The sequence below is a fragment of the Fulmarus glacialis genome, unplaced genomic scaffold, assembly GCF_000690835.1.
Source record: "Fulmarus glacialis isolate BGI_N327 unplaced genomic scaffold, ASM69083v1 scaffold3746, whole genome shotgun sequence".
In the NCBI taxonomy this organism is placed as follows: domain Eukaryota; kingdom Metazoa; phylum Chordata; class Aves; order Procellariiformes; family Procellariidae; genus Fulmarus; species Fulmarus glacialis.
The window spans coordinates 35,208-55,801 of record NW_009219911.1 but is presented as its reverse complement, the minus strand read 5'-3'; the positions used below and the strand labels follow the sequence as shown (position 1 = coordinate 55,801).

Genomic DNA, 20,594 nt, shown 5'->3' with positions numbered 1-20,594 from the left:
GGTGCTGCGGGGGGTGGGGGGAAGGGGTCGAGCTTCCCACAAAACAGGGCTCTGTGCGAGGAGAAAGTGCATCAGCTCGGGGAAAACCAGCCTAGGGGGCAGTTCCGAGCAAGAGACGGAGCGGAGCGATCGCAAGGGCCAGGCAGCGAGAGACAAAGAGAAGGGAGGACATGAGCGAAGGGAGAGAAGAGGGGATCAGCTGAGTTAAATCACGCAAGAAAAGCTCTTCCTCCTCCCTAAGAAGGGTTCCCCCCTTTTGACAAGAAGACAAAGAAGCCAGTGGCCCCATGGGGAAAAGGGGTGAGAAAGGAGGGGAGTCGGGGGAGCCGGAGGCGCAGATCCGCTTGTACACCTGGGAGGAGATCCAGAAGCACAACCTGAAGACGGACAAGTGGCTGGTGATAGAGCGAAAGGTTTATAATGTCACCAAGTGGGCAAACAGACACCCGGGGGGTCAACGAGTGATCAGCCACTGCGCCGGCGAAGATGCCACGGTAAGGACCCACGCACGGACACACACGCGGCTGCCTGCCAGCTCTCATCAGCAACCTCTGACAGGTCATTGCCTTCCTGGTGGTTACTGAGAAGTGGGCCAGCTTTTCTGCAGCCAGCTGTCTGCCTCTCTCCCCCCACCTCTCTAACACCCAGCTCATCTCTTTCGCCGCTTTTAGGAGCAAAAAGGTTGGTCCAAATTCATGCAACTCCTTGGTAATCAACTCCGTTGAGCCATGGCAATTTGCAGCATCTGGAAGATTGGTTGGTAGAGATTGCTGGGCTCTGCTTAAGTCCTGCTGTTTTGTCTTTGTTTCTTGTTTGTGCTGTGCCTGGAGCTCTGAATTCATGAGCCAAGTGTCCCAAGTCTTCCCCTCTTCAGTGTGTAGCTTATGACATGCAGAGTCACAGCAGCCAAGCACAAGAAGGGGTTAACGAGAGGCCAGTCTGCGTTTCAAAGTTGCTTCTGTGAGGAGGGTGAGCTTGAGGCTTTAAAACAAGGAGCTTTTTAGCTTTTTCCCCAGGACAGAATTCTCTAGAGAATTTAGTTACAGGTTTCTACAGAAAAGAAAAAAAAAAAAAAAGAAAACCATTTGCTGCTGCTACAGCTGCTCCTGCACTTCATAGCTGGTTTCAGCTACCTCTCATGTTTCAGCAACTTAAAAAAAAAAACAAAACCCAACAAAAAAACCCAAACAAAAAACTTGAAAAAGGAACAAATTGCCTCAGAGACTGCTGTCTGCAGTCTCCCTCAAAGCCACCTTCTTCAGAAGTGCATCCAGAGAGCATGTTCTCTCCCCAGGGCATTAGCCCACAGTTAATAAAATTTAAACTGCCTCAGAGCTTTTCCGAGTATGTGCATGGTAAGCGAGTATGTGCACGGTGAGCGGCAGGAGAGCCCAAGCTGTAACATTAACTATTCATCTCCCACGGCTCTTAACACCTTAGCAAGAAGGAGGATCTGTATGCGGCAGAATTAATTGGCAAGAATTACTAACACTTTCCTTTCCATCAGTCTCCATTTGCCTGTGGTCTGTGGTTATCTTCCATTCTTTTACTTGAAGCACTGAGATGCGTTTTGGTGTTCCTGGCCCCTTCCAATAAATCCTCTGAATGAATAGCTTTTTCCACCAAAAAGATGGGCCAGGTTTTACTTTCAGCTCCTTAAACTCAGGCCTGCTGAAACCGGAGGAGTTTAACTCCTATCCCCAAGAACTGAACTCCAGCGTCTCCACTAGATACCAAAAAGCACCTGCTATTGCGATTGTCTCCAATCTCTGCAGGGGAGACTGAAACACAGGTTTGTGATTCTGCTACTGCTGGTCCTCCTCCCACCTCCCCACCCGCTCCCCAGGGTACGTTGCATCCCACTATACCCAGAGCACGCTCCATGAAGGCATGGTCTTACAAACGCTCTGAAATTGTTCATCATCGCTCTGAGCACTAAAACAGAATTGGCATCTGGTTTCCAGCTTCCCTGTGGTGAATGACAGTTTACCGCCAAAAAATCTCTCTCTCATTCAGGGTGAGAAAGCCTTGGCCTTGACCCTGACAAAGCTTAACTAACAAGTTTCATTCTGTGCTGCAAGATATCACAACTGCAAGAGTTTAGGAGGAGGAAAAAGCAATGATAAAAATTCAGTTTAACATGCTTACATTCCTAGTTCTTACATGACTTCCATCTTTCTCAGATTCTCCTTAGCGCCACACGTAGTTAGGACCTGCAGTCCAGCAAACATGCACCAAAGGAGCCTCAGGATCTTGTCCATTCATCTCAGACCAATCCTCTAGAGGACCGTGTGTATCCATCTGCCACAAGCTGCCCGCTGACGGAGTCACTGAACTCCACATCTATGCTGGGCCACTCTAAAGATACCCTGCTTGGTGATGTGAGCTAATTCATCCCAGGATGCTCTCAAGAGGGCGAACTGAGAAGATTCCATGGCCGCTGTTAGGTGCAGCACGCTCAGCTCATGCCAGTCAGGTTAGGAGTGCCCAGGCTACCTTAGGCACGAATTTCCCCTACGCTGAGCATTCATTCATTTTCGGCCATACTTTAACATGCTGAGACAGCATACGAGTCTGGGACAACCTGTCCTGGTATCACGTCATGCACAGTTGCCTTCAGAAAATGAAGGCAGGAGTACGCAAGGGCACCTTGCAGTCCCTCTGTTTCAGAGATGTTCAAGGGTGTGAGAGAACATCCTTGTACTGACTGCGCTAAGCACTTCAAATGCTCAGGTACAGTTCATACCTCAGTAACAGGAAGCTTTTTTCACCAAAAGCAGCTGGAACAATTCCCATTTGCCCGCTTCCCATAAGAAACTTCGGCTTATTTGGCCAGTAGACCACAAAGTCGGGAGGTCGGGTATAAATATCACAAGGCACTTCCCAGAGACTATCTTTTGCCTTTTGCTTTTTATCTCCTCTAGTACAGAACTGAGGACAATTCCAAAATTCAGGTAGTATCTTACATTCAGGACCTATTAGTAAAGGAGAAGCATGAGATACTGCTAATAAAAAACCAATCCTTCCATCGCTGTAGCTTTCTGTCTGATGATGGTAAGAGTATTCAGGAGATGTTATTCTTTCTCCTGCTTGCAGGCTATACTGAAAAAGCCATTCTCTACACATGCTAATGACATATATGTGTATTACTTCTCAGTGAAGGTAAAACTTGCCTGCTGCCAGTATTTCCTTCATGGCATAGGCTTGTGATAGCAGTGGAGCGGAAGCTAGGTAGTGTAGTTTTGAGTCACAACTGTGTTTTGACATGCATGATTGCATTTCTGACCAGTTCCAACTGTTACTTTTCATCCCATCCAGAAAGAAGTGAGGCTATTAAGTTCAGAGGCAGAGGAGAACTCTCCCTGGAAAAGTCATGACAGAGCATTTGTAACCACGTTTAGAAAACAGGCTACTGGCGGGGAAGCCCCAGGTAGACAAAAATACCTTCTAGGTGGTCAGGCAGAAGCTGCTGTTCTGAGTCACCCGCCAATTAACACAACCCAAATCAGCGAGATCTCCAGCACGGTGATCAGGCGGTACCCGGTCAGACCTCCAAAGACTTTTTCGCCCCATTAGTTTAAATAATACTGAGTCAACATTCTTTAATGCTTCTTATGTGTTCACCCTCTCCCTCTTTCCCCTTCTTCCCTTTTTTTCACCCAAAATTGCAAAGCCCTGCAGCAGGTACAGTCAGCTATTCACTTCCCCACTCATTCTGCTCTTCTCTCTTTCACATCATCTGCAAATTGTACCAGGGAAGGAAACTGGCAACCAGACTTAGCATTTCAGTGACACATTTACGGGTCCAAGAGGTGAAAATGCTACAATAACTGAAGCACTAGTAAAAAAGGCTTAAGGCTGGTCTGCTACCAGTTGTAACCTTGGGCAAGTCAGTCCTTCAGTGTATCATCCCCTCTGTAGAAGGGAAAGGACAGTATTTCTTAACCTCCGAGGGGCTGTGAGGATAACACCAGAGAGGGTGAAGTATGCATAAATTATGGTAAAGCAAATTCAATTCCTCAAAGTAGAGAAGGAAGCTGATGATTCAGGCCAAGTATTTCTTTGCATGGGAAACTCCAAACTCTCTGCAGCACAGGGCTGTAGAAACAGTTTTGCTGGCCCTAGAGTTTTACCTTCATTTTGGCACCGATAAAGTAGCACCAGCGGCTAACCCAGTGTAGTCAAAAAGCCCTGGTCTCACTCCTGCGGGGGTAAGTGATGCCAGTGATGCAATCTTCAGGAGTGGACCTGGACAAACGGATCCAAACTTCCCCCTGCGGTAACAGGGATCGCTTTGTCCCTGAAATTGGTTACAAAAGGGGATAGTTTGGGCACTTCGGTACGGGCATGAGAGCTGAGCTGAGAGTAACTAGGAAATTCTGGTGCTCTACAAAAGAAATGCCCCTCAGTTTCATTTCTGGCGTTTTGATTTCCCTCCCCCATTGAACTGACTCTTTTTTTCCCCCTCTTTACTTCTTCCCCCATAGCCTCTGGTATTTTATGGCTTTTATAATCTTTAAATCATTCCATAGAGTTTTATTTCTCTCCTGTACCTATTTCTCTCGTCTCTCCGCCCCCACCCCACCACCAATGCTGCATCTCTAACTGCTCATATATCATTTCTTTAACTTCAAGTTAAATGGCCCACATCAGCTTTCACTCTCCCTCCTTCTGTGCCTCCCACAGCAAAACTTCTATGGTCAGAGTATTATTCTGAAGCTCAATCCAAAGTCTTGGAATCAGGTGAAAGTTTCTATTGATTTTGGTGGACTTTGGGACCAAGGTTGTTGGCTGGTATTTTTGAACACCAGAGCTAGACTTTTGATGGAGGTCAACTCCCAGAAGGGTCAGCTGGACACAGTGAGCACTTTCCAGCCTGCCCTTTCTGTTTAGAGCTAGAAGTGAGATTTTAGTTGGTCCCTACTATTGTTAGGCAACGGGAAAAGGTGGAAATGCTGAAGCATGGTACTCCTGACTTCTATTTTTGACTGTTTTTTCTGTACCAGTCTTAGCACTTCATGTAATTACATCTTTACAGCTCTCCTAGGTGATTTTCTAGAGTTAACTCCAGTTCTGTGCAGTAAGAAAAGGGCAAGGACAGAGGAAGAGTTTCTGACCTTCGTCAACTTTCTGTCCCTACCACTATCTTCGGGGTTAAAATTCAAGCCATGCCATGTGAAAGGAGGGGTGTGCAAGATCGCACTACCAGCAGCAGATGCATCAAATACATGCTCCCATCAGGCATCTGTAGGACATAGGTAGACAAAAACATTGAAAGAGTATAGAAAAAAGAAGAGCCAGGCAAACTCAAAAATGCCAGGATCAAAAAGTCTCTACAAACAAGGCATTGTCCTTCCATATTAGAAGTCGTTTTGAAAATATGTAAGAAAAATATTATTCCAGCTGGGTTTCCTGCTTTCCCAGCCTCAGGAGTATATAGGATAGGATTTATTTCACAAGTTTCATCAACATTAAGTTTCATCCCTCTATTGGATTCTGTTGCTGAAACTTAACGAGCTATTTATGTCTATTATCACACGTCTGAGAGACTTCAGTAAAATGTACCCAACGTTCAAGGCAGATACTGAATAGAAAATATGCAAGCAGTCTCGCAAAAGATTAATGGGCCTCTTCTAGGGACAAGCAGCCGTATACCACAGCACAGTAGAAATGACAAGAAGTCTTATCACATGTATTAATGACTATCAGCTCTTCAAGACTGTTGAACTCCTTAGCATATTTCAGAGTAATGAATAAAGTTGCTTTTTTGTGTAAGTGTTTTTCAGAATGGGTCCCAGCCACTGCAAAGTTTGATAGCAAGCACTTTAAAGCAATTGCTTGAAGTTCTGGTATACAACCGAGTTTTTGGGTTGGTTCCTTTCTAAGACATTTTACTTGGACTTGCATGGAGATAGAATTGCCTATATATCTAGAACACGGTTCTAGAATAAAGAAGAGTTAAAGTAGCATTCAGTTACTCATCTTACAGAACAAAAAGGGAAAGGCAGTCTCCAAAATGAAAAGTCACCACTTTTTACTCAGCCGTGTTAGTGGTGAGACCTGCAGGTCTGGCCAAAACACCCAGTACTATTTTTTGAATCCGCAGTCATGTCCAGGTTCAATCACCATGGTCACTCCCTCTCTTGAATTGCCTCCAGGCAGCAGACTTTCAAAGGGTATTTACATCCTAGTGGGGATTTGCACAAATTCCCCTCTGCCTACCTTCTAAGGGAATTAACAGGATTTAGGTTTTTAGTTGCTTAGAAAAAATTTCTTGCCGTGCCTTTCACCATATGTCTACCTAGCATCCCAGATCTCACCATTCATTTCCTACTAGATAAATAAATTCATCAGCCTCTAGTAGAAGTGCTGCACTGAACTGCAATCGCAGAGGTAGAAGTCAGTCTGGCACCCCTCTTTCACAGTATCATGGGGGGGACGACTGCAGAGGACAGTGCTGGAGATGGACGGGAATGACACAACGAGCAGAAAGCAACAGCTTACTCCTGAATCTCACAGTCACTCGTATTTCCACTCCAGGATGCATTCCAGGCCTTCCATATCAATCCCACCTTGGTGCAAAAGTTTCTCAAGCCATTACTTATTGGAGAGCTTGCTCCAGGGGAACCTAGCCAGGACCGAGATAAAAATGTGAGTATTTGTTTCTGAGCTGGGGTTTATGACGGGTATGTTCCACCATTTTTTTCCTCTTGGGATGTCCTCCAGGTCAGAGGCAGACACATTATAAAGGTCTCTTCACTACAGGCAGCTCCAGAGAGGGAGAATACTCAGTATCTGAACACCTCCATGTACCAATGTGCACATCCCAGTATAGATTAAAATGTGTATGGGAGGGAGGCGACACATTCAGACGGGCTGTACAAGCCTTTCCTTTCCCACAGAGCCACCAACAGCTCTGTCTGTGGTAATCATGTCCCATTTCTAGCAGCCCATTCCAGGTGCCCAGCTGGACTGATCCCATACTGAAGGGAAACGTCAACTGAGACATGTGGACTGGGAAATGCACACCAGTTCTTGTGACTGGTGTCCCTTCTGCTATTCCTTCTCCGTTGGCAAAGCTCTAAACACGTGTCATCGCTTGCCTGTTATGGGGGAAGGAGAGGAGTGGGCAAAGAAGTCTGAAAAGACTTCCAAACAAGTTGCTCACCACCTCAACAAGACTTGACTCTCTTTCACTGTTTGCTCCGCAGCTCCCTTTGATTAACTCCCAGGGAAATACCTCTTTGAGACTCAAACTGGCTTGTCCTGCGGAGCCCAGTACCAGCAAAGCTCTGGAGAGCAGCCATATTTGCGCCATGCATGGCACGAGCAGTAGGCACCTATGGGTGAGGTGAACCAGATGCCACATTTTGGTGGCTGTGCTTAAGGAGCCGCAACCTTTTCCACGCCGCATCCTCGGGGCAGCTCTGTATCCCTCCCAGACAGTCCGTTCATTCATTATTCAGGCAGAGTGTGCGGCGTGACTAGCTCTTGCCACGAAACTCAATCCTGTCCTGTTGTTTGTGACTGGCCATGATTATGAAATATCTGTATCGCTCACAATAGAAGAGACGACGCTAACCCGCATTAACCCGGGAGTGCTCTTCATGAATGATTGCACGGTAGCTGACTCACATATTAAATAGACGACGGGTGCTCTGATATTGGGTGCTCACAATCAGAGCTCTGGAATTATGCATAAGTCACAGGACTGAATTATCTCCTTCTCCAGCTGCCTCTTTAATACTTTTAAAGCTCATTCAGATGAGAGTCATCAGCTGATGTAACTCTCAACCAGGTAGTGCCGCTGATTCACAGCAGCAGGCTTGAATTACTCTCCTAGCTCAAGGTGCAAAAGGTCAGGACGTGGGCTCAGACCAGCCAGGACATTTATTCATAGGAAAGTGCTATGAAAAGCTAGTGTGAATACGGAGGCAGGTCCTTCCTTACTTCTGGAGTAGCCAACCAATGCAAGAAACAGCCAGGGTCCTTAGTATGGAAGTTGGCCTTCCTTCCTCAGACACGTTCAGAGTTACTTATAAGCTGCGTACCGAGTCTTGCACGTCTATTTTGCAGTCCCAGCTGGTGGAGGATTTCCGGACCCTGAGGAAGACAGCAGAGGACATGAACTTGTTCAGAGCAAATCCTTTGTTCTTCTCTCTTTACTTGGGCCATATCATCGCAATGGAAGTTTTGGCTTGGGTAATGGTTTCATACTTTGGTACTGGCTGGATCGCAACTCTCATCCTCGCCTGCATCCTTACAACATCCCAGGTGAGAAGCAGTAGGCGAGAGCATACTGGCTACGCAAATCGCTCAGGAGAAGGCCAGTGTGCACTGACCTTTTCGTATTAGATTAATTACCAGTGCAGAACGTTCATACCAGTGAAAAATATTCACAGCTTACCTGCCAGTGTGGTGCCTTCTGGCCACCCCTACCCACTGCTGATTGTGGCTCTCACCCTCTTTGGCCTTTCCTTCCATGTGTTGGTGGACTTGGTAGTGCTAGGTTTACGGTTGGACTCGATGATCTTAAGGGACTTTTCCAACCTGAATGATTCTATGATTCTATGTTCCCCTCCGAAACGAGATCTTCACCTTTTCACTGCAGTTAATTCCCCCTCTTCCTCACACTCACAACTTGCCTTCTATCTCCATTTCCTCTTGTGCTTAACTTTGATTTCAAACAGCTTTCTAACGACTTTATTTCCCTTCATCCCAGGCCCAGGCAGGGTGGCTGCAACATGATTTTGGACACCTCTCTGTCTTTAAGAAGTCTTCCTGGAACCACATCGTCCACAAGTTTGTCATTGGACACCTGAAGGTAAAAGGACATTATGGACCCAGGGCACTGAAGAAACAGCTGCAGTCACTTTGACGATGTCAAAGTAGGAAACCGCAGCTCTAAGCCTTTCCACAGCGAGCAGATGCACGGGGGAGAAGTTAGTGACCATTGCACACGGAGCTGTTGTGCAGAAGAGATAAGAGAGTGTAACCGTAGCTGTTAGAGAACACAGTAGTTCCACAAGCTTCAGTGGAACCACACCGATTTATAGCAGCTGAGGACAAAGCTTATTAAATTGCATAAAACCCTATTTTAACATCCTGTCATATTTTCACCATGCCCTCCACTAAGGTATAGTATTTTTCAAATGTCCCATCCTGCTACAGCCTCTCCATTCAAGATGCTTCAGAACTTCTATCCTGGGCGAAGTCCAGTGCAGTCCAGCCATTTCAGCATCCACCTGTAGTAGGAACTTAGAGAGGGTGGGATATAGCTTTGCCCGTTCTCCCAAACCTACTTTGTCTTGCCGGGTTCCTCACAGGCACGGGCAGTAGAGGGAAACCAGTATAATGATCAGTAAGGCAGCAAGAGGAAACAGCCCACCATCCAGCTACTAATAACGACTTCACATGTGGGAAGACATGGTAACATGCAACTCACTCAAAGTGTATTTATTCCCTGTTCTTTCAATATGGATGATCCTTAGCGAGGGCAAATCATCCCTCTGAAACCAGCTTAGCCACTTACTGCTTGTTGCTATTTCAAAAGCAAATAACGGTTGGGCCATAATCAGAGTCGCGCTGTGTTAGTGTGTAAAAGCGAATGGGTAATCCTACCGTTAGAGGAACTGGACTTTTCCATGGATTAACTCCTTGTTCTTGTATCTGCCCAGGGTGCCTCTGCAAACTGGTGGAACCATCGTCACTTCCAACACCATGCCAAGCCCAACATATTCAAGAAGGACCCAGATGTGAACATGCTGCATGTTTTTGTCCTCGGAGATACACAGCCTGTTGAGGTAAGGCAAAGCGGGTAAAACGTGGAAAACCATTGCTCTAAAGGGCTTCAGAGAATGCTTGTGCAAAACCAGGAGTTGGCTAGTATTGGTAGACCTGAATTACACAGGACTTCATAGAATCATGGAATATCTCAAGTTGGAAGGGACTCATAAGGATCAGGACTTCCAGGAATACTAAAAAAGTAAATGCTTCATCCAGGGATTTCTTCTATCTATGTTGTCTGACAGGAGTTTGGCCCTCACCCCCTCCCAAACCTTGGGCTGAAGAGCAAGATTGACTGTGTAATTCCCTATCCATTTCCAACATTGACCACAGGGAAAAGTGTTTTGGGGAAGCTTGGGAAAATCAATCAAGATAGGACTGGAAAGAAAGTAGGAAGTCATTAAAGAAAACTTCATCCTGCTGGCTTGAAATACCAACACGAGGGGAAAATATGGTGTTCCTCAGTAGCTCATCGAGAACATTTCAAAACTGATCTTCCATTTCCACAGAAAATCTCTTCCAGTATTAGTCAGTCCAGCTGTGCTCCAGACAATCTGTACAAGGTCCTCTCCACTGGAGCCCTTCCCGTGCCGTTGAGGGGATATTGCTTGCATAAGCAATACTTTCTTCCATTACTTATGTACTGTTATGCTGCACGTGAAGTAACAGGCTATGTTAAGGTATTTTAATTCAGTCTGTCCTAGAGCCAAAATATTTACTGTCTATTGTATAAAAACCTACACAAAGGACATAAACCATGTACCATCCTTGGTCTTTTTTACAATGGAACAAGGATTTCTAGGTTTAAAAACGAAAAACAAACCAAAGAAAACAAACAAAGAAACATCTGCAGCAAGTACAACACAGGGGAATACAACATTAAAAAGTTAATGGTTTCTCAGCCAGCTTTTATACTACTGAGAAAGCAACAGACTCATGCAGGGGACATACATGCTGGTATATGGACATGTATAGAGAATGTCTTGAATACACGCAATTTTCAAGAGGTAGAAGGGCTCTTATATATGATTAAAATGAAAGCCTTCTCCTGGGGTATAAAAAAGCCATTATCTAGAAGATGTAAATCAGTATCACACTCTTAAATGTGTGGGTACAACCCATTGGAAAATCTTGTGCTCGATAACTGGCTGTAAAAGCAGACCGTGGTTCTACCACTTAAAGGGAAAGCTAAGAATGTAAACATTTCTGACAACAAGGAAAACTGGATCTCCATCCTACAAAATACCTGAACTGGTAGGCCAGCATCGGTCTATCCCAATATTCTTTCACACTTGTATATAATCCTTTTCCAGGTGATGCTAAGCACACAGCCTTTCAGAGCTCAGACCAGAGTGAATAGTGTGGCTGATTTGTTGGTGCTACAAGACTTACCTTCATTGGGAAGTTGCTCTGCTAGAATCAAAAATGCAATTTCACAGCAATCCAGATTCTCCATGCATGAGCACTCCTGGAGCTCAAAAGACACTTCTGTATAGCTCTAGGTATTTCACCGAGGAGATGAGGTTAGGAGACCGGGTGCTCTTGGCTCCCTCTTTTCACTGAAAAGAAATGGGCACCTGCAAAAATGCGACACTCCAAGGTCCGAACCTGTGTTTGGAGAAAATTCTCTGCATCTGCTCTTTGTAGGTGGACCATAGTAACACAGGAATCGGTGCAGAATAGCTCTCAGTGACAGCACTCTATCTTCCTATCACTTACATGTCAAACTAGTGACAGGACATTATAGATTTAAGCACGTCTGTGTGACCTGCCGCAGGAACAGCTAAGGACCACGCTAGTTTTCCCACTGTTGGTAAAGCCTTTACAAGACCTGGCTAATGGCAGGAGTTCATGGGGGCTGACAGCTGCAGAAGTCAAAAAGGATGGGACATTTTGCGTGGAAGACTACCCAAGCATCATTGTGTGTAGGGACTTACCAAAGGTCAGACTTGATGCCCGTCACATTTGTATTGGTAATGATGGAGATGATAGCAGCTCTTAGTACAGCCACAGGCATGGCAGAAGGTGGAGAAATGCATTAAAATGCCATCAGGCTCTCAAGTAAAAAGACATTATCTGAATATCAAGCCAGAAGACTTTAAAAAGGAATTTACACCTAACACAATTACAAAGTCAAGATATTTAACCATACCAAGACACTTTTTACCTTTACTGGTGTGGGAATGTAGTCAAAACTCCCAGTCAATAAACAAAGTATTGCAGGAAAACTTCTCTTACATGTGAGTGTCATAATCCAAGCCTGAGCTTTCTCCTCTGTGTCCTGCAGTATGGCAAGAAGAAGCTGAAGTACCTGCCTTACAACCACCAGCACGAGTACTTCTTCCTCAGTGAGTACCTGCCCTGCACTCTTCCTTTTTCCCTAAATGCCAGTTCACCTTTCCAGCCCCTGCTGTGTTAGCAGAGCAACTCCCTAAGTCTCAACTCATCCTTCCCTTCCTCAGGACCACCAGCCCCTATGGCGGTCCCAAAATCAGTTCAGTATATTCTCAATGATATCCAAGCATCTTGAATATTGCCAGCATGGTTGTGCTGATTAGATTGGACATTAGGAGAAATTTCTTTACTGAAAGAGTGGTCAGGCCTTGGAACAGGCTGCCCAGGGAAGTGGTTGAGTCACCATCCCTGGGGGTATTTAAAAGACGTGTAGATGTGGCACTTAGGGACATGGTGTAGTGGGCATGGGGGTGTTGGGTTGATGGCTGGACTTGATGATCTTAGAGGTCTTCTCCAACCTTAATGATTCTGTGATTCTATGATTGCTCTTTGATAAGTCAAGATGAATGGGTGTGAAGCAGAGCCTTTCTTCACAGAAAGGCAGCCACCCCCCATCACCAGCACCTCACCTCTCTCACCAGGGCTAGGCAGACTTTCCCTGGAAACATTCCTAAGTCACTGGCTCACTCTCACGTCACACGCCTTTCCTCTGATGGCCAAAACATCTCCCTTTGCTTTGCAGTCTTCCCGCCTCTGCTCATCCCTGTGTATTTCCAAATCCAAATCATCTCGACCATGATCAGGCGCAGGTTCTGGGTGGTGAGTGAAACGTTCCCTCAATCTTTATGGGGTCCGGCTGGCTCGTAAGATACCACATTTGAGTAAGGAGGGAGGCCAGTGGGCAGGGATCGCACTTTGCTTAATTAATTGCATATTAATTACCCAGCGTCCCTAACATCACCAGCAAGGACACGTTACATGAGATAGGCAAAGGGATGCCTAATGTATTCTCTCTTCCCCTAGGACCTAGCCTGGGCCATCAGCTACTACATGCGCTACTTCATCACATACATCCCATTCTATGGCGTTGTGGGATCCCTGTCTCTCCTCACTTTTGTCAGGTAGGAGGTAAAGGGTCTCCCTGCTGCTCTCCCCTCCCTCCAGTGCCAGACGAACCAAGTCTCAGCTCTGACTCACTGGCTGTTATCTTGGGTATCCCACTGCTTCACTTACCTCCTGTCGTCTCCCAGTTCTACCTCCCCTCAGCAGAGATGGTTCTGGTGCTCAGCATCTTCCCCTGCCCTTGTGATGGTCCAGCTAGGATTCTCCTTTCTTTCCTTGTTCTCTGTTCTCACACGCTGCCCAATCCCAACACATTTATGCATTTTTTCCACTTTGGTCAAGGCTGGACCCTTCCAGAGTGCCTCAGGCCACCCTCTTCCCAGCTTATTGGGAAGGTAATTCATGAGCCCTCCTGAGCACCGTACGTGCTTCCCCTGTAAGTGAAATGCTCACCACTTCTCCCAGCGTGGAAGATGCATGGCCTATACACTACTCCTTCGACATCATTCCTTCGACACCATTGAGGTTTGGACCTCAGAAAGCTGTTTCACACCACAAATCAAAGTGTTCCTACCCTCCAGTCTGACCCCTCCAAAGCCACCTCCTTTGGTCTATGGAGAAGTGCTTCTTCTGTCTCTTCATTTTGACTGGTCTTCTGGCCCCTTATCATTACCAGGCTTCATGATGTGCTGCTCTTAGTACAGAAGCAGCATTAATCAGCCAACTGCCGTTTGACTGATGGATGGAGAGTTCAGTGAGAGACCTAAAAACATGAACTACAGGCATGAGCTGCCAAAATGAATCAGGCATGGCAGGGCTTGGGATGCTTAGACACTGCGTGGGTACAGTATTCCAGATGGCAACACTGAATTCACGCTTTCTATCGGGAATTTCTATTCACGATAGGAATTTGGGAATTTCTATCCTGCACGCAATAGCTACAACTCTTCTGGCTAATACCAAAGGGTGGCACTGAATCCCACGGTCAGCATTAGTTTTCGGAAAACTTTTCATCACAGTGAAAAACATTTTCTAAAAAAATGTCATTTTTGGAGTAAAAAGAAATGGCAACAGATGTACAAAAACCTTCATGACTTCAGTTTTCGTAGTTTCAAAACACTTTTGACCTAAGGAACACAGGAGATTCAAAAGACATACATTTGTGTAAGTCCCTAGCCAATCTTTTCGGTCTGAAATCAAGCTGAAAAACTTACGACAACCGACCTATTATTTCCAAAAGTTTCATATTTTGATTAAGATAAAAGTGCAAGAAGAAAGGCAAAATTGCAAATTGAGATCATCTGCTCTTTCAGAAAACAAGCCTAAAGACTAGAACAAGGATGCTTCTGGACAACTACCTTGTCAACATGCACCTAAGTCTCAGCATAGAGAAACTACTTTGGGTAAATCAAGAGAAGAAAGTGCATTTCTGTAGACTATTGTATAGGTGCTAAAAATGCAGTTATATACCATAAGCAATAAACAAGCCGCTCTAAAGCAATACCCAGCCCAGGGCAGAGTTGAGACTTATGGTAAACGTACTGAGAGAGCAAAGGGAAGGTGGGAGCACCAGGGTGCTAAGCTTGACACCCAGAAAGCTAACACCAATGGGCAGGTGGATTTTGAAATTAATGTATATCCAGCAAGCAATGGGAAAGATGAAAACAGTTCTGAGAATTTCTAAATTGGGGCTTGATTTTTTTTCAGGGAGTTGGATCATCTTTACTTACCGAAAGGCATGAGAAGTCGATCCACTTCTGAGGAAAAGGGAGAGGGATAGCCCAGTAGGATGTCCTCCTTATAGTAAATCACAGTTGCCTTAGTCCCAGAGGTATAAAGAGGGGAAGAGAAATTCATCACGGAAGTGATTCTCTCTAGTTTCCATAGAAAGAGAGGTGTTTACTTCCATATACCTCGGAGACATACTCTCTTTGCACGTTGTGTCTCCTGCTGCTGCCTGTAAACCCCACCCTACTTGCCACTTATCCCAGTCTGCACTATAAATTGTCATGGTTTTTGCCTGTTTGGTTTTGAAGGTTTCTGGAGAGTCACTGGTTTGTGTGGGTCACCCAGATGAATCACATTCCAATGGAAATTGATTGTGAGAAGCACAGAGACTGGCTTAGCTCTCAGGTAACCGGGAGGGGAAAGAATACTCCTGACTTACCCCGAAAGGGATTAGAAAGGTACTCAAGGAGCGGAGGGGTTACCACTGTCTCCAGGTACCGGGATCAGGTCTTTGTCCATGATCCCTCCCATAAAGATGTTCTCCCCAGAGCCAGCAGTGCTGGGTCAAGACATGGAAGTTCAAACTTCTGTAATTAATTTGACAATCAAAAGGTGATATTTTGTTCTTTCAGATTTAAGGCAGTATCAGGTTCAAGAAGCATGATTTGGCTTTCCTGGGTGGTGTGTGCTGGCATATACGTATAGAAGAGCCCCAAATAGAGCAAATAGAAGAGCCCCAATGGAAATCAAAGCTGAAGAGAGAGCTCAATATATTTCTAAAGTTTATATTTCAGTAATAAGGACTGAAACGAAAACCAGCTGCTTTCTAAATCTTTTTAATGCCTGGTCAGACAAATGAAAGGATACCTCTTATTTACAGTGGTCCAAGTCCTATTCAGACCTAGAGGATAATGAGAGCAACTTTGACACTGGCTGTATGACTTTGGTATAATTGAGCCGAGAGAAGAAATTATCTCACGTATTAAGTAGTATAATTAGTATTTGTAGTTGTTAATGGGGCCTTGAAGGAGAGCTTTCAAAGTCTGACAGTCAATTTCTTTCCCTTCTGCTAAAAACACTAAAAAAAAAGTGCTAAAAGCACTATTCAGGAAAGCACCTAAGCATTTGTTTTAAATTAAGCATGTGAATAGATTCACTGAAGTCATGGGAGTATTCAGATGTTCACCTGAAGCTTTTGCTTAAGCACTTTATGCAACTGGAATTTGTAGAGAGAGAGAGAGAGGTTGTGAGAGATTTGGGGAGGGGGATTATAAAAAAGAGAGATGTGGGGGAGAGAGCGAAAATGTGTGTACGACAGAGGGAGATAAGCCTCTCTGACACTGATGTGGTTTTACGGTGCATCTTGGGGGGTGAGGAGGGTTACCATGCAGAAATCACAGCTTAGCCAGTTCAGAGTGTAAGAGGATTTTAAGAAAGACTACCTAATTTTACCATCATTAATAGCAAGAGTAGCTAAGAAATAGTTCCCGAATATTCAGATCTTGCACTTAAGGCAAACTGGGCAATAACTTGATGGGATGGGGAGAGCAGGCTTTCTGTCTCCATGCATTTTTCCTCCCCCCTTTCCACCTGGGTGCTGTTAACCATCTGATCTCCATCGGGAAAGGCTGAGAATTAGGAGTCTATCCTTGGACTGCTATGTGACTCGTCACCAAATGTCCACAAACTGCCTCCTTATATTGTCCCCTTTACCACCGAGACACGGCCAGCACAGCAGTTGACAGTAAGCCCTGAAGGAGGATTAAAGCCCCCCTTGCTGCAGCCAGCTATCTCGGCTCTGACAGCTCAGCGCAGTAAGACACGTACCAGCCCCTGCCACGGGCAAGAGAAGCTTCGTTCTGGTTTTAGGGTCAGACTTCACTTAATCTTCACAGCTGCTTTCTTGCCTTCACAGGTGGCAGCCACTTGCAATATCGAGCAGTCCTTCTTCAACGACTGGTTCACCGGGCACCTGAATTTTCAAATCGAGCACCAGTGAGTATGGGAACAGAATCATTTGGCCATTACCGGGTTGTCACAACACCGGACTTGAGGCGAGGGAAAGTCTGCTAAAGGCAGATGTGTGGGATGGGGCAGGATCTGTGGAGCACTACCATACGCCAAGGAAAGAGAGTCCCAGAGTACTGGGGGTCATAGTCTGCTTCTACTGCAGGCATGGCATCTTTCTCTCTTGCTACCAAATACTTCAGCTTTCACTCTATTTTAATTTGGGGTTTAATTAGGAGTCAGTGGTACGAATCTACCAGTTAGAATGGCTATGGACTCATACCCTAAGCTAACTACTTAAACTTGAGTATCCATTTCAGAAATTTCCTCTCCCTGACTAAAAGCACTTCAGTGTTTTATAGCATGGGACGGCTGTGGGACTGTGTACGCTGCTGGGAACCAGGTTCCAGGAAAGATATTAAAACCAGGGCCATATGGACAGTCTGTTGCCAGTGACAATACAAAATGTAAAAGAGACGGCATTTAGGGTAAGGCTGACTGGTTTGGAAGTCAGCTTAGGAAACCTCCATTGAGCAGCACAGGGCAAGGTGATCCCAAGTTCTTCCTTACCTGCTTCACTGTTCCATCAGCTTCCAGAGATGGGAAATCCATGCGTTCAGTTTTGACAAGCCTCCTTGAGAAAGAGGACCATAAAGCATGGACACCTCTCTGTGTCCACTTTCTTTTATCTGCTTGTACAGCTTGAGGAGAAGGCATCAATAATTAGCCCTAATGAGGAGGCAGACAGAGATACCCATCCCTTGAGGTTAGTCTTTAGAGTTTTCTCAGGTGTTTTCTCTTTCTCTATTCAAGCCTGTTTCCAACAATGCCACGGCACAATTTCTGGAAGGTGAAACCTTTGGTGAAGTCATTATGTGCCAAGTATGGAGTCCAATATGAAGAGAAGCCTCTTGGAAAAGCATTCGTAGACATCGTTGGGTAAGGTCCTTCTAGTGTCATCTGCAGCTTGCCATTCATTGTTACGTGAACATCCCATATTTTCTAATACAGAGAATTCAGGACACTGTAGACCCTTCAGAAATACCATGTCAATATGTTGTAATCTGGTGTCACTGGGTTAATAATCTTCACATCGCAGTCCAAGGAACACCTACAGCAATGTTGACCCACAGCAGAAATGACACAGCTCCACTGATTTAGTGGACTAACGCCAGGCGACAAGAGACGGGAAACTGCTTCGCTACGTCATGGGGGAAGAAGCAACTGTCCCCAAGAGCAGCTTCTGCAGCCAGAGCACTGCTATCAAAGCACGAATGCTTAGCATTTAGATGGGTACTAACCTGATCTAATAGGACCTGTACTCGTGCCCCTGTACTGGGCCCTGGTGAGGCCGCACCTCGAATCCTGTGTTCAGTTTTGGGCCCCTCACCACAAGAAGGACATTGAGGTGCTGGAGCGTGTCCAGAGAAGGGCAACGAAGCTGGTGAAGGGCCTGGAGCACAAGTCTGATGAGGAGCGGCTGAGGGAACTGGGGCTGTTTAGCCTGGAGAAGAGGAGGCTGAGGGGAGACCTCATCGCGCTCTACAACTACCTGAAAGGAGGTTGTAGCGAGGTGGGGGTTGGTCGCTTCTCCCAAGTAACCAGCGATAGGACGAGAGGAAATGGCCTCAAGTTGCGCCAGGGGAGGTTTAGACTGGACATTAGGAGAAATTTCTTTACTGAAAGAGTGGTCAGGCCTTGGAACAGGCTGCCCAGGGCAGTGGTGGAGTCCCCATCCCTGGGGGTATTTAAAAGACGTGTAGATGAGGCACTTAGGGACATGGTTTAGTGGGCATGGGGGTGTTGGGTTAACGGTTGGACTTGATGATCTTAGAGGTCTTTTCCAACCTTAATGATTCCGTGATTCTATGACCTTTTTTTATAATACCTTTTTAAATGCTTTTCTGACAGCTGATGATTCTTGCTTTCGGGAGCTGGCAGCATATCTTCAGGCTGCAAAGTGAGATGAATCAAAGGGGACTGAGTCAGGTTCCAGCCCATTTGAGCCCTGCCAGCAGCAAAGGGCTATTCCCTATAGGCATAGTTGAAGCCTAGTCTAACGGTCCTTGTCAGGCAGACTCTGGGTTAACGTTTCTGTCTCAGTTACTCGAAGGGGAATAATTCATGACAGGGAACATGAGAAAGTATTCTGCAGGCCAGGGATCTCCACTCTCAAACCATTCTAAGCAAATGCAAATTAAAGCAGATTGGCCCCAACGTGCAGAAGGGCTGAAAACTGGTTCAAACCCTCCTTTGGTCCTCTCATCCAGTCAGCACAGGGGAATGCATGCAACGCTGAGGCCCAGCGGGGTTATGCCCAGCACCCCACCGCATGTCCCCACGCAAGTTCTCAGAAACCATCTCAGCAATTACTTGCCCTCCCGATAGCAGCATCATCTCCCGTAAACCACATAAAGCTACATTTCCAGCCTCCAGACCACATTCTGTTCGTCGGAGGACTTTTGGGCCCAAATCAGCTCAGATCTGTCACATAATATTTGTGCTGACGCAGATGGGAAATTCTGCGTGAGAATTCCTGGGGGGAAGCGGGGAAACTCCTTCAGAGGTGCAATGTGGTGAGCCTGGGCCCTTCTCCTCTGCTGTTTATTCGAGGCCAGAGGGACTACAGACAGCACAGTGGGCACCAGGTGAAGGTCTTGCTCACTGAGGCTCAAACTGGTCACTTCGGGGTCTAAAGAGCGAAATACGCGGCTCTTCTTGCTACGTCTGCTCTGCTGGGGAAAGACTTTCGGTGTCCTAAGGATTCACCTTCAAATTCAGTAACAGGCTTCTTTGTAGGAACGAAACAAGAGAGGGAGGATTCACAGGCCAAACTTCTCTTCATTTTCTTTCCACAGGTCCCTAAAGAAATCTGGAGATCTGTGGCTGGATGCTTACCTCCATAAGTAAACATGAATCTTAATGGGGCGTGAGTGACGGGGCGGGGGGGTGCGCGGGGGGAATCACACGTGTGTCTTTTACTCTCAGATTTCAGTCTGTACCTACGTGCGCGGTCGGAGGGGAGTTTTCTGTCTGGTGAACTGTTACTGGTACGGGCTCAGGCAACCTGTTTAATCCAGACAGATTTAAAATGTGCTTCAGGGGGTGAAAAGCAATGCCAGTATTGCACAAAATGGAAGGTTGGGAGGATGGAGAGAAGGAGTGTTTAAAAAAAGGGGCATTAATATCCAACCTTGACCTGCTCTTCACAAGATCCATTCTAGTTCCACCTAAACCACGCAAGCCCCTGATTCACAGACACGTAAGACTCGTGAGGCTTCAGTGAGTATTTACCATCCAAGGACGCCCCAGTCAGCCCCTGCCTCCTTCTTCTTTCCCGTATTTGTGTAAAAGAGGAGCTCAGCACAGAGTTTCACTTTCTTATCAAGGTAAAAATAACGTGGTCCGTGATCACCATCGCAGGGAGCTCAGGCGGGCTGCGATGCCCGTCAGCCCTGCCTGCATCCCACGGGCACCCGCAGCTGCCGTGCCGTGACGGGGCTTTCAGCCCTGCCCCGAGCCCGGCGGCCGTGGGCTCCCTCCTTTCTCTCCCTCCTTTCTTTCTCTAATCATAGCATCGCTTTAGGAAAAGCTGTGATACTGACCCTGCACAACTAATGTCTAACCACCTCTCAGCAGGGTTAATATAGCTGTATTTTTACGACCAGCCCCTATTTCCAGGGGTCCATGGAAGATCTTTGGGCTTAAACAGCAAAATGCCTCCTTTAGGAGAGGGTCTATTTTCTCTTTAACGAGCAACAGATCTGGCACAGCAC

At 46.1% G+C, this 20,594-nt stretch overlaps 1 protein-coding gene across 1 annotated transcript; it reads left to right on the top strand.

Annotated features, from left to right (window-relative positions):
• Positions 1-106: 106 nt before the first annotated feature.
• On the top strand, positions 107-19,965 carry LOC104078771 (fatty acid desaturase 2-like). Its single transcript, XM_009580547.1, has 12 exons — positions 107-494; positions 6,541-6,651; positions 8,077-8,274; positions 8,723-8,824; positions 9,678-9,803; positions 12,074-12,134; positions 12,764-12,840; positions 13,045-13,142; positions 15,120-15,216; positions 16,727-16,806; positions 17,632-17,757; positions 19,677-19,965. The coding sequence occupies exons 1-12, from the start codon at positions 288-290 to the stop codon at positions 19,726-19,728; spliced, it is 1,335 nt and encodes a 444-aa protein (XP_009578842.1). The 5' UTR covers positions 107-287; the 3' UTR covers positions 19,729-19,965.
• The last annotated feature ends 629 nt before the right edge of the window (positions 19,966-20,594 follow it).

Bases quoted from the DNA above. Each gene is read 5' to 3' on its own strand.
- LOC104078771 (XM_009580547.1), top strand. From the start codon at position 288: ATGGGGAAAAGGGGTGAGAAAGGAGGGGAGTCGGGGGAGCCGGAGGCG. The intron at 495-6,540 runs GTAAGGACCCAC...TTTCCACTCCAG, and splicing joins GCGCCGGCGAAGATGCCACG to GATGCATTCCAGGCCTTCCA. The intron at 12,841-13,044 runs GTGAGTGAAACG...CTCTTCCCCTAG, and splicing joins TCAGGCGCAGGTTCTGGGTG to GACCTAGCCTGGGCCATCAG.